Here is a 14,348-nt window from a genome sequence, read left to right on the forward strand (position 1 = left end):
CATTTGAATGGCTTGTGTTCAGGTGGCCCAGATAAATGCCTGCAAGGTTCCAAGGACGGGAGTTTTCAGTCACTTAATTCTTTTTTCCTTTGCAAATGCATGTAGGACTATGTCCAGAGCCAGAGAAATTCCCATATGTGCAATGATGGTGATAATACCTTACCAATGGGTTTTTATTAGCAGAGAAAATGTTTATACAATAGCTGGCACATAATAGCTATTAAATATAATTATTACCTCCACAACTATGACTATTACCAGTATTTCCCTGATTGTAAGAGTAGTACTTTTCTAGCAATTAGAAAAGAGATGTGATAGAATGCAAATGCCAGTGGTTCCCATTGGGAATTAGAAATTGGGGAAAGTGGGATGAGAGGAAAAATGAGGCATCCATTTCTTCTTTTGGTTTTCTAATTTCTGCTCTCGACTTCTGAGCAGCCACTGCCACACTGGAGTTTCTCCACCCCACCCCACCCCCATGTTTTCTTTCTCTTTTCCTCTTTTTCTTTCCCCCTGTAAAGTCTCAGTAAGAAAAGAGACATCTGCCAGGGAAAGAAGTTGGACAGAACATTCCAGTTCCTTATGCCCCTTTACCCCAATCTATAAATATAATGAAGCAACTATAGACACTTTCGTCTTTCAGCAGGACTGTCCATTTGGGTATTGCTGATGGAGAATAGTCTCTCAGTCCGAATCTTATTACTGTCTTCCCTAGAAAAGGATAGGGTTGGCAGGTGAAGTGGCTGGGGGTATGAAAGTACCAATTTGCAAAGCTGCTTAATGGAAAAGGAGCCGACTGCCTTGTTTTGGAGAGTGGGGAGTGGCTGAGAGAACTTCTTGAAGCTTGGAAGAGATTCTTAATTAGATGCCTTGCTTTCTTTACAGGTGGATCCCCACCTGTGCCCAGCTTTTTGTCTCCCAGAAGGAGCACTGGGTCCATTTTGCTCCCAAGAGTGACTATGACTCCTCTCGTAACATTGAAGAATATTTTGCTTCTGTTGCATCTTTCATGTCACTTCAGCTCAGGGAGTTGGTCATTAAGTCTCTCAAGGACCTCGTTTCCTTTTTCATGATACACAAGGTATGTAGGGGACCAGCAGTAGACCCTTTGGAGTGGAATCAACTGAAATAGGCTCAGGATTCAATCATGTAAGCCAAGCTGAAAAGTAAAATTCTTGATTTGAACACACATCAGGTGATTTTTAGTTTATAAAAATGATTTATTTAAATACACAGCAAGCTTTCCTGAGATAACTACCTACTACTATATTGGTAAATCTACAGAACTGAAGAAATTAAGAAAATTTAAAGAAAGATTGACTAAAATGGAATGCATACCTCCTACAGTAGAGGGAGTGGTCACCTTTTCATCCTCTCTATTAAAAGAAGGGGTTGAAAACGGTTTGTCATCAATCTTTGGCTTGATATTTAGGGAGTGTTGTGTGTGTTCATTGCAGATATTGGCTTTTGTTCTTCGGTCTTTGAAAGGGTACCTCTAAAAACAAAAGGCTTTATTGACCTAATAACGTCTTTTATGAAACTACTTCAGTGAAGTCTAGATAAAAACTAAAACACTAAGTCCCGATTTTCAAAGCATCCCTTAAATTTAGATAACCTGGGAGATCAAGGAAGATTCTTTTGGATTTTATACTGTGTGCCATTTTACCTTAAAAAGAGTGATAAAATTTAAAATTGCCTGGTAAGAAAAGGTTAAGTTCTAAGCATTTTTCCAAATAAAGTAAAAATGAACAATTGACCTTTTGCTCAAAAAACATAGAACCAATGCCACTGAATTTAAACTGCACTGTTAGCACTCTACAGTGGACTAATCTGTACATGTCACTGTAATCATCTACTTGGCTGAGCAGAAGAAACTCAGATGTGGGAACAAGTCTTATTCTAAAATTCCACACAAAGGGAAAACAAAAACTTCATATGTCTTAAGGAAAGAAATTCATGGGTATTTGATACATAGTAGACATTCAACTAATGCTTATCAATAATCCTTAAACCAGTCTAGAAATCTCTGGAATCAATTACTTGGACAAGTACTTTACAGCTGCCCCATGCCAATTTCATTAGGCACTGTAGTTTCTGAACGGTATCTTGTGTTACTAGCCTGTGCTGGGAATTAGAAATATCTCCATACCAATATTTCTACTGCAGGAAGATTGACATTTTGAGTGTCTAAAATATACTGTATGCTAATTAGCAACTCCGTGTGAGGTGTACAGATAAACTATTTATACTTTTGGATTCAGTCAACAAATTTTTCTTGAGCACCTATGATGTACAAAATGCTCTCTTGGATATTTTGGAGGACATAGATGGTACAGACACAGATCCTGTCCACAAGTTTAGAGTAGAGAAGATGTGCATGTAAATTTCACAAAAGAAAGATAAAATACTGTAAGGAAGTGGAAATATGGAAGTTCAGAAGTGGAAGATCATTTCTTGCTGGGGAACAGGGAGGCTTCCCAGAGGAGGGGATTTGGGGCTGAATTTTAAAGGATGGGGAGGACTTGGAAATCCTGAGAAAGGAATTTCCAAGCAAAGTAAATGTACTGAATCAAAGCTTTGAAGAAGGGGGAGAGGGTGAACTCAGGTGGACTAAACCAAACTTAGCCCTTATTTTAAATATGAACAGTGCATGGTACCTTTCATTTCTTTTCTGGTGTGCATGTAGTACTTTGAACAGGTAAAATTGACTCCCTTGATTCTAGAAGGTTCCATTTTGTAATAATTGCCATATCTTACATCTCCTGAAGGATGGGAATGATTTCAAGGAGCCCTACCAAGAGATGGAGTTCTTTATACCTCAGCTGATCATGGTTAAGCTTGAAGTCAGTGAGCCCATTATTGTCTTTAATCCATCTTTTGATGCCTGCTGGGAATTAATACGCAACTCTTTCTTGGAAATTATTAAGAACTCTAAGGGGATTCCCAAGGTATAGTTTTCACTTAATTATTCACTTGTACTTTTATTCACGTATTGAATAAAATATATTTAAAATGGTTGCTTGCACAAAGTAGAGTTTTACTGATACTTTGGGAGATATATCCTGAATACACCCTCTTGACCCCCAAAAAGAGGATTTGGGCCTTAAAGAAATGTTCAAGCATCCCATTGACAAGGACACTTAAAAACAAACAAACAAAAAAACCCAAAAAGACAAGGATATTAAAAGTTACTTTGCAAGAAAGTAGAATTTCCCTGATGCCAACCTCAAAAGTGCAGATGTGTCCCGAGCTGTGTCCATCTTGGGTTAATAATCCATGATGGATCAATTGCCATGCACTTTGCCAAGAATTTTCATAAGACTATATCTAATTTAGTTCTTAAAGTTCCATTTGTTTGTCTGTTTAACTCACTGTAGGCTTCTAGGGGGGACATTTAAGCATCCCTTCCTGGCCCAAGCCCTTTCCCAAGTTTCCTTTCCGGGGTGACATTGCTAATCAGATATCAGACAGTTCTTAGCAGACTTTTAGAAGTGAGTAGCATCGCTCACATGAGTGTGACTCTTTGGCTTTCCATCTTCTGTCTCCCTCTCGGTGGTTGGTGTGGCAACATGGCCAGTGTCCAGCTCCACATAGGGAAGGGATTTCTGGGGTGTTTCTCCCCTCCCCATCTCTGCCTCTCCCTCCCTCCCCATGCGTTATATATGATGCTTGGATGCTCTTAAATACTCTTCTCTTTTGCAGTCCTGTACTTAGAGGGTTCTAAGAGCTCATGATTAGAGTTTGAGTTTGTAGGGAAGCATATGAAGCCACAAGTTCCAGTTGATTTCACCAGAGAACTCTAAATTGGGGGTTTTGAACCCAACCAAGTCAGACTAACAGGAAAACTGGATGTGCAGAGGGGAAAGAAACGTGGGCAGCTCTCCTACAATCAATATCCCTAGGAAGGAAATGAAAGAGAAGACCCTGTAATTTGGAAGGATAAGTGTGGGGCTTGGAGACAGATAAAGTACATACCAATCAAGCTCCCCTTCACTGCTGTGGATCAGCAATGTTTGCAAGCAGCTGGGCTGGGAGAGCCCAGAGCTTATGTGGCTGTGGCTGCAAACAGCCTGGCAGGGGCTGGTAGTAGATGTACTGGATTGTAATGCCAAGAAGACATAGTCATAGGTCACAGTTTGTACCAGGTTTGAAAGCTAGTTCCAAGTAAATGCTGATGACTCTACTAGACTGTGAGAAAAAGCAGCCCAGGATCTGAGCTCTCCATCTAGAGATGCCCATAGCACAGTCTCCCTCCTTGAACCCCTCACACCATATTATCTCTGATCTGGGTAGCGACATTTTAAAATAGTCCCTTGAGGTAGTATTGTATTGCTATAAACTTCCCTCTTAGTACTGCCTTTGCTGCATCCCATAGGTTTTGGATCATTGTATTTTCATTGTCATTTGTCTCTGGGTATTTTTTGATTTCCTCTTTGATTTCTTCAGTGATCTCTTGGTTATTTAGTAGCATATTGTTTAGCCTCCATGTGTTTGTGTTTTTTACAGTTTTTTTCTTGTAATTGATTTCTAATCTCATAGCATTGTGGTCAGAAAAGATGCTTGATACAATTTCAATTTTTTTGAATTTACCAAGGCTTGATTTATGACCCAAAATGTGATCTATCCCGGAGAATGTTCCATGTGAACTTGAGAAGAATGTGTAATCTGTTTTTGGATGTAATGTCCTATAGATATTGATTTATTGTGTCATTTAAAGCTTGTGTTTCCTTATTAATTTTCTGTCTGGATGATCTGTCCATTGGTGTAAGTGGGGTGTTAAAGTCCCCCACTATGATTGTGTTCCTGTCAATTTCCTCTTTCATAGTTGTTAGCATTTGTCTTATGTATTGAGGTGCTCCTATATTGGGTGCATATATATTTATAATTGTTATCTCCTCTTCTTGGATTGATCCCTTGATCTTTATGTAGTGTCCTTTCTTCTCTCTTGTAATATTTTTTATTTTAAAGTCTATTTTATCTGATATGAGTATTGCTACTGCAGCTTTCTTTTCATTTCCATTTGCATGGAATATCTTTTTCCATCCCCTCACTTTCAGTCTGTATGTGTCCCTAAGTCTGAAGTGGGTCTCTTGGAGACAGCATATATGTGGGTCTTGTTTTTGTATGCATTCAGCCAATCTGTGTCTTTTGGTTGGGGCATTTAGTCCATTTACATTCAAGGTAATTGTCGATATGTATGTTCCTATTACCATTTTCTTACTTGTTTTGTTTTTGTTTTCGTAGGTCCTTTTCTTCTCTTATGTTTTCTACTTAGAGAAGTTCCTTTAGCATTTGTTGTAGGGCTGGTTTGGTGGTGCTGAATTCTCTTAGCTGTTGCTTGTTTGTAAAGCTTTTGATATCTCCATCAAATCTGAATGAGATCCTTGCTGGGTAGAGTATTCTTGGTTGTAGGTTCTTCCCTTTCATCACTTTAAATATATCATGCCACTCCCTTCTGGCTTGCAGAGTTTCTGCTGAGAAATCAGCTGTTAACCCGTTCCTTTGTATGTTATTTGTCATTTTTCCCTTGTTGCTTTTAATAACTTTTCTCTGTCTTTAATTTTTGTCAGTTTGACCACTATATGTCTTGTGTTTCTCCTTGGGTTTATCCTGCCTGGGACTCTCTTCGCTTCCTGGACTTGGATAGCTATTTCCTTTCCCATGTTAGGAAGTTTTCAACTATAATCTCTTCCAACATTTTCTCGGGTCCTTTCTCTCTCTCTTCTCCTTCTGGGACCCCTATAATGCAAATGTTGGTGTGTTTAATGTTGTCCCAGAGGTCTCTTAGGCTTTCTTCAGTTCTTTTATTCTTTTTTCTTTATTCTTTTCCACATCAGTGATTATCACCATTCTGTCTTCCAGGTCATTTATTCGCCCTTCTGCGTCAGTTAATCTGCTATTGGTTCCTTCTAGTGTATTTTTCATTTCAGTTATTGTGTTGCATATCTCTGTTTGTTTGTTCTTTAATTCTTCTAGGTCTATGGTAAACTTTTCTTGCAACTTTTCGATCTTTGCATCCAGTCTCTTTTCAAAGTCCTGGATCATCTTCACCATCATTATTCTGAATTCTTTTTCTGGAAGGGTGCCTATCTCCTCTTCATTTAGTTGTTTTTCTGGGGTTTTATCTTGTCCCCTCATCTGGTACAAAGTCTTTTGCCTTTTCATTTTCTCTATCTTTCTGTGGCTGTGGTTTTCAGTTCCAGAATATGAAATACTGCTGATACTGCTTGATACTGCTGTCTGCCCTCTTGTGGAGGAAGCTGTCTAGGAGGCTTGTGCATGCTTCCTGATGGGAGGAACTGATGGTGGGTAGGGCTGGGTGGGCGGAGCTCAGTAAGACTTCTAGTTTTATTGATTTTTGCTATTGTTTTCTTTGTTTCTATTTCATTTATTTCTGCTCTGATCTTTATGATTTCTCTCCGTCTACTAACTTTGGGTTTTGTTTGCTCTTCTTTCTCTAGTTTCTTTAGGTGTAAGGTTAGATTGTTTATTTGGGGTTCTTCAGTTCATCCAGCTCAATATCAAAAAAACAAACAACCCAATCAAAAAATGGGCAGAAGACCTAAATAGGCATTTCTCCAAAGAAGACATACGGATGGCCAAGAGGCACATGAAAAGCTGCTCAACATCACTCATTATTAGAGAAATGCAAATCAAAATTACAATGAGGTATCACCTCACACCGATTAGAATGGGCATTACCAGAAAATCTACAAACAGTAAATGCTGGAGAGGGTGTGGAGAAAAGGGTACGCTCTTGCAGTGTTGGTGGGAATGCAAATTGATACAGCCACTATGGAGAACAGTATGGAGGTCCTTGAAAAACTAAAAATAGAACTACCATATGACCCAGCAATCCCACTGCTGGGCATACACCCAGAGAACACCATAATTCAAAAAGACACATGCACTCCAATGTTCATTGCAGCACTATTTACAATAGCCAGGACATGGAAGCAACCTAAATGTCCATCAAGAGATGAATGGATAAAAAAGATGTGGTACATATATACAATGGAATATTACTCAGCTGTAAAAAGCAATGAAACTGGGACATTTGTAGAGACATGGATGGACCTAGAGACTGTCATACAGAGTGAAGTGAGTCAGAAAGAGAAAAACAAATATCGTATATTAACACATATATGTGGACTATAGAAAAATGGTACAAATCAACCGATTTGCAAGGCAGAAATAGAGACCCAGATGTAGAGAACAAACATATGGACACCAAGTGGGGAAAGCAGCGAGGGTTGGGGGGGGAATGAATTGGGAGATTGGGATACCAAACAGTACACTAAATATATGCAGTTTATTGTATGTTAACTGTATCTCAATAAAAGTTCTTAAAATAAATAAATAAATAAATAAATATAAAAGAATAGTCCCTTAGGTTGAATATCTAAGAAGAATACCTAAGAATAGCAACAGGTGGACAGTACCCCATCCCCTATTGGTCCTGCCTTATTTATGGTTAAAGATGAATTTTAAAAGTTGTAAAAAAACATCTGCATGAGATGTTTGAAAATAATACTTGATGTGCAAAAGGAAAGCATATTTGTGAGAAAGTTACTAAAGGAAACCAAAGTAAATATTAGAAATATTTGTCTTAGCAAAAAACTGAGAAAAATATGGATCTGTAATACTGACTGAAATGAAAAGAGGTGAATGAGAGACATAAATAAAAGGAAAATGGATGAGATAAGGGAAGGACTTTATAAAATTGAAAATGCAATAAGCAGAATTGAAAACAGCATTAGCAGGTGATGCATTACTTTCATGTAACATTATGGAATGGGATTGCTTGTGTCAGTCTCTCTCCTGATGAGAGAATTTTCTAACTCAGAGTGCCAGGGAAATGCCAAAGTTGGAGAAATATACAGGAGAAAGCAATGAAGGTAATGACAAAACCAGGAAGTCTGGGATCAGAGAGTGGTGGAGATAAACAGATAGTAACAATAATTACCTGGAAAAAGCAATGTTGTTCTTGGCTCAGTTTTACAGACTGCTCTGCAGGGCATAGGAGAAGCAGCCACATTTTTTTAAAGGTGTATTTCTTTTTAATTTTTAAGTGAAGTATAGTTGATTTGCAATGTTTCAGGTGTACAGCAAAATGATTCAGAGATATGTATGTGTACATATATATGTGTGTGTATTCTTTTTTGATTCTTTTCCATTATAGGATATTGCAAGATATTGAATACAGTTCCCTGTGCTATACAGTGGGTCCTTGTTGTTTATCTGTTTTATATACAGTAGTGTGTATCTGTTAATCCCAAATTCCTTGCCCTTTCCCCTTTGGTAATCATAAGTTTGTTTTCTGTGTCTGTGAGTCAGTTTCTATTTTGTAAATAAATTCACTTGTGTCATATTTTAGATTCCACATATAAGGATATCATATGGTATTTGTCTTTCTCTTTCTGGCTTACTTTACTTAGTATGATAATCTCTAGATCCATTTATGTTGCACAAATGGCATTATTTCATTCTTTTTTCATGGCTAATATTCCATTGTGTGTATATATCTATATGTTTATATATAGATGTACACATAGATATGTGTGTGTGTGTATATATATATATATATATATATATATACACACATATATGTCACATTCATCTGTCAGTGGACATTTAGGTTGCTTCCATGTCTTGGCTATAAATAGTGCTGCTATAAACATTGGGGTGCCCGTATCTTTTCAAATTGGACTTTCCTCTGGATATATGCCCAGGAGTGAGATCGCTGGATCATGTGGTAACTCTATTTTTAGTTTTTAAGGAACCTCCATACTGTTCTCCATAGTGAGAACCAGCCACATTTAAAGTCTTCTTTCGATTGAAGACTTTTCTCAGGAGACAGTGCCTTATCCTGCCCACCTATGATCTGTTGCATGGCCTGAATGCTCTAGTTGTGCTGCCCTAAGCCATTTCATTCATATCCTGTTTTCAAACACTGTCTATAGTATGGCAACAGCAAAGAAGTTGCTCCTCCACTGGTTTAAAAAGCTTTGGATTGTCCAAAGAGAGAGGAAAAGATCAGTTGCACTTGCTTTTGCCCCTTTTTAAATTGATGCATTCTCATCAACTGCATATAGCTCATATAACTCAGTAAAGCACTCTAAAGAATCTTTTCTGAGACACATCACTAAAACCTTTCTTAGCAGAGAGGGCAGTGGAAAGCAGTGGATCCCCAACAAGGACTTGGCAACCTGCATGAGTCATGCAACTGAGAACATTCTCAGAGGAAGGAAGTTGGAGAGTTGAATTCTCAGGAAAAATACTTTATGTGCCTCAGATCATAAATACATAGCTTTTTTCCCCTAAACTGAGAGAAGAATCTAGTACATCTCTCCCTTTCTTCAGATGAGAAAACCAAAGTCCAGAGAAAGTAGCTTACTTAAGGTCACATTGTCAGCTAGTGGCATAGTTTGAACTGGAACACATACCTCTAGTAGCTTTTCATTAGCGAGAAAAAGTGTTTGGTGGGGGGAAGGAGTACCACTGTAATATTTATTTACTCACACAATATTTATTGTGCACTATGTGCCAAGCTCTTGTTAGGCCCTTCACAATAGTGAAGAAATCAGATATGATCCAGGCCCTCATGGCATTTTATCCCAGGACAAACCTAGAACAGCTCATTACATGTTCATTTAAATATAATTACAATGAGTGCCAAGTGGGATAAATTTAGAATGTGAACTTTAAGCGGGGAAACCTAACATCCACTGGGGGCCCGGGGTGAACTCTCTAAGGACATGAGAGTTGAAAGGAACAAGAGTTTGAGAGATGAGCAAATCCAAGAAGAGGAAGAGGAGAGAAAATAGAGGTAAAGGGAATAGTGGGGTGATTCCAGCACCATCTGAGAGGAAATAGAGTTGAAATGCAGCTGATGTCCCTGGAAATGAGTGCATTGTAGGAGATTTGAGATTTTGGTGCTGTCTCCTTCTTGTGTCTTGTGGATGTCTTGCAACATTTAAAAGTGGTTTCTACTCTTTAGGTGGAATCTATCCTGTTCCCAGAGTTGAAAGGATATAATCTGATTCTTGGAACCATTAATGCTGATGAAAAACTGGTTTCTGACTTTGTGGATCAAACTTTCAAGATATTTCAGAAAAATCAAGTTGGCCCCTGCAAGTAAGTTGGTTTAGTTGTTAACTTAGCCATTGGCATTGGTTTAGAGTTCCTAACTATCATCAAGTAAACAATCCCTGTTCCCAGACACCTGAAACAATACATAATAAGAGTAGCCAATATTTACTTACATAGGTATTACTATTTATCCCTATTTGCAGATGAGGAAACCATAACTTTCTCAATGTTATACAGCAAATAAATAGGAGAGCCAGAGTTCAAATTACAGATTCACCTCCATTATCTGAAAGCCATGGTGCCAGACAAGTTCTGACATTTAGAAATTCCTGGATTTTAACCAGTGGGCAGGCACCAGTTCCTCCCACCGGGAAGCCTGCACAAGCCACTGGACCAGCCTCACTCACCAGGGGGTAGACACCAGAAGCAAGAGAAACTACAGTCCTGCAGCCTGCAGAACAGAGACCACGAACACAGAAAGTTACACAAAATGAAATGGCAGAGGAGTATGTTCCAGACAAAGGAAGAAGGTAAAACCCCAGAAGAACAACTAAGTGAAGCAGAGATAGGCAACCTACCTGAAAAAGAATTTAGAGTAGTGATAGCAGAGATGATCCAAGATCTCAGGAACAGAATGGAGGTACAGACTGAGAAGATACAAGAAATGTTTAACAAAGAGCTAGAAGATTTAAAGAACAAAGAGATGAACAATACAATAACTGCAATGAAAAATACACTAGAAGGAATCAATAGCAGAATAAAAGAGGCAGAGGATGAATAAGTAAGGTGAAAGACAGACTGATTGGTGGAAATCACTGCTGCAGAACAGAATAAAGAAAAAAAAATGAAAGGAAATGAGGACAATCTCAGAGACCTCTGGAACAACATTAAACACACCAATATTTGCATTATAGGGGGTCCCGGAAGGAGAAGAGAGAGAAAAAGAGCCTGGGGAAATATTTGAAGAGATAATAGCCAAAAACTTCCCTAACATGGGAAAGGAAACACTCACTCAAGTCTAGGAAGCACAGAGAGCCCCAAACAGGACAAACCCAAGGAAAACGCCAAGACACACATTAATCAAATTGACAAAAACTAAAGACAAAGAGAAAATATTAAAAGCAACAAATAACATATAAGGGAACCCTGTAAGGTTATCGGCTGATTTTTCAGCAGAAACTCTGCAGGCCAGAAGGGAGTGGCACGATATATTTAAAGTGATGAAAAGCAAAAAGCTGCAACCAAGAATATTCTACCTGACAAGGCTCTCATTTAGACTTGATGGAGAAATCAAAAGCTTTACATACAAGCAAAAGCTAAAAGAATTCAGCACCACCAAAACAGCTTTACAGCAAATACTAAAGGAACTGCTCTAGGTGGAAAAGAAAAGTTCACAATCAGAAACAAGAAAATTACAAAAGGGAAAGCTCACCAGTAAAGGCAAGCATACAGTAAAGGTAGGAAATTATCCACACACAAATATGATGTCACAAATATGATGTCAAAACCAGCAGTCATGAGAAGAGGAGAGCACAAGCGCAGGATATTGGAAATGCATTTGAAATTAAGAGACCAGCAACTTAAAGCAGTCTTGTGTGTATATATATAGACAGAGACAGAGACAGAGACAGAGACAGAGAGACAGAGAGCCTGCTATGTCAAAACCTCATGGTAATTGCAAACCAAAAATCTACAATAGATACGTGCACAAAAAAAGAAAAAACAATCCAAACACAACCCTAAAGGTAGTCATCACATCACAAGAGAAGAAAACAAAAGAGGAAGGGGAGCAAAAAGATCAGACCAGAAAATTCTGCATTACAAGGAGCTGTTCTGTGTATGGTAGGACGTTTAGCAGCATCCCTGGCTTCTACCTGTTAGTAGGACCCTTCCCAGTTTCGACAACCAAAAATGTCTTCAAACATGGCAAAATCACCCCCAGTTGAGAACTGCCGCTAATCTATTCTGAAAATCATGGCCTCGTGAATTTAATCTGGGGTCATCTATTTGAAACCTCTGTTTTCCCTGTTGTTGATTCTTAAACATATAGTTTGTTTTTCTGGACTGACAGTTCCATGGGCTTCCCCTTGTATCTCAGTTTCAGAGTCTTTTGAAGTGTTGACCAACTCTTGGAAGTATACCCCTGGGCTCCACAAAGTTAAATTCTGCTTTTTCCATATCATCTTTATTTTAACTCAAACTTATTTTCAGTCAGAGCATCCCAAAACATCCCCCATTTTTGCGTCATCTGACAACAGAGGGAAACTTAATTCTATTCAATAGACTTTAGGTTCATTAGTTCCAAATTTTCATCTTAAAATTTAGATGCAGAATCTTAGAACTGGAAGGAGGGATAGGAAGTAATGTTTATAGCACATTTACTGTATGTTAGACCTGGTATTAATTGCTTTAAATATATATTATTACAGCTTTACAACAATCAATGAGGTATTATCAGTTCTGCTTAAAATTAAGAACAATGATCTTTGAAAAAGAGAAATATCTTTTCTAAATTCAGGCAGCTAGGAAGTGGCAAAATTGGATTTGAAGCTAAAGTTGTGAATTCCCAGTTCACTCTACCTTTTACTTTTTATATTTCTTTCTCATGATTTGGGCTAGCTTTTATAATATTATCTCTTCATTTGCCACTCTGACTAATCCAATTTGGTGACCTGTGTTTGTATGTTTTATGTTTTGTTCTTCAATGTGGAAGATACTTAAATGTATACAAAAAGTATGAGGACTTATTGGATAACACGGCAGAGCAAAACATCACTGCGTTCCTGAAAGAAAACCACAAAATTGAGGATTTTGTGATGGTAGGAGATGCCACTTGACATTTCATATCTTGGTTACATGTGCTACAGACAATCCAATGAGTAGTCCGTGTGTTTCGTCATTGGCTGGGGATGAGGCTGGGGGCAAATGCATGGAGGCCAAAAGCAAATTAAGCTACTGAATCTACTCTTTTTTCTACAGAGGATCAATAGCATAAAAAAGCGGAGAAATGAGATTGCAACTATGCACATTACCGTGCCTTTGGCCATGTTCTGCCTTGACACCATGACCCTAAATTATGATCTCTGTGAGCGAGCCCAAAATCTTAAAGACCGTCTGATTCAATTCCAAGTGGATGTAAACCGGGACACCAACACCAGGTATTATTGTCCCATACAGAGAAATAGCAATGATAATTGGTACAAATGGGAGAATGGAAAAATGGACACAACTTGCACATTCCAGCAATGACCAGACTGAACTTCCAGTTCAAGTTGTTTCTGCCCAAAGTGAGGGTTGCAGGGAATCCAGGTTCAGGCTAGAAGGTGAACAAGGAGAAAACTACCTGGAACTTGGAGTGGGAAGGTGGAAAGCATCCCGAGGCAGTTCATCTCTGATCCTTCAGCCTTTGCTTTCTTACAGGCAACTTCAGAGATATTACTTGGCTGTCTGAGATCACAGGCCCGCTCGCTGGCCATCTAGCACACATTCGAAGACACAGGGTACTTACAGGCAGCCCTTAGAATCTCTTCTATACAGACCTCTACTGTCTGGGTCTGGGGATTCTGTCATTCAATCTTAAACTCTGTATTGTGCCTTCATTTTACTGATGATTATCTATAGTCAACACGTTTTTGGTTGTAAGGGATAGGAGACCAGACTGGCTAATGTAAAAAAAGGAATTTGGGGCTCACATGTTGAAAAGTTTAGGAGTTTAGCTTCAGGCCCTCAACACTGCAATTAGGATGCAATCTCCCTCCCTCTACTTGGCTGTCTTCTGCGTCAGCTCCGTTTTCTGACAGGTTCTCTGCAGCCTGTGGGCCCCAGCAGCTCCAGACTTACATCCTCCCAGGTCCCCATCCACAGGGGAAAAAATGGTTTCCCCTTTTTCCAACACTGTGAGATTGGCTGGTGTGGCACTGGCCTGACTTGGATTGTTTGGGCAACAGCAAGGCAAACACCATAGCCAAAAGGATGGTTTAGATCTCGGTAGTGTTCTCATCTCTGGAGTGGGTGTCAGCCTTATCTAAACCATGAGAACCGAGAAAGAGAAAGAGAGGATACCCAAGAAGCCTTAGGCTGTGGTTAACAGAAAAGGGAATGATGCTAAGAGGCTGGGACAGCAATTACCTGCTATTCTGTTTCTATTTGAATGTTACAAAATGGTTAGTCCAGTTATTCTAGCTCTCTTCCTCAGACTAAAATGATTTAGTACTAATAACCACTATTAATATATGCTATTATTCATATATATAGAT

The 14,348-nt window shown here is 38.8% G+C and overlaps 1 protein-coding gene across 1 annotated transcript in view; it reads left to right on the forward strand.

Annotated features, from left to right (window-relative positions):
* Nucleotides 1–14,348, forward strand: part of DNAH3 (dynein axonemal heavy chain 3) — a 200,660-nt gene that overhangs the window by 16,033 nt on the left and 170,279 nt on the right. The window contains exons 9-13 of the mRNA XM_057749021.1: nt 886–1,081; nt 2,769–2,948; nt 10,001–10,137; nt 12,806–12,911; nt 13,072–13,250. Coding sequence (XP_057605004.1) covers nt 886–1,081; nt 2,769–2,948; nt 10,001–10,137; nt 12,806–12,911; nt 13,072–13,250 — 798 coding nt within the window. The remainder of the gene's footprint in view (nt 1–885; nt 1,082–2,768; nt 2,949–10,000; nt 10,138–12,805; nt 12,912–13,071; nt 13,251–14,348) is intronic.

This window comes from Hippopotamus amphibius, chromosome 9, assembly GCF_030028045.1.
Source record: "Hippopotamus amphibius kiboko isolate mHipAmp2 chromosome 9, mHipAmp2.hap2, whole genome shotgun sequence".
In the NCBI taxonomy this organism is placed as follows: Eukaryota; Metazoa; Chordata; class Mammalia; order Artiodactyla; family Hippopotamidae; genus Hippopotamus; species Hippopotamus amphibius.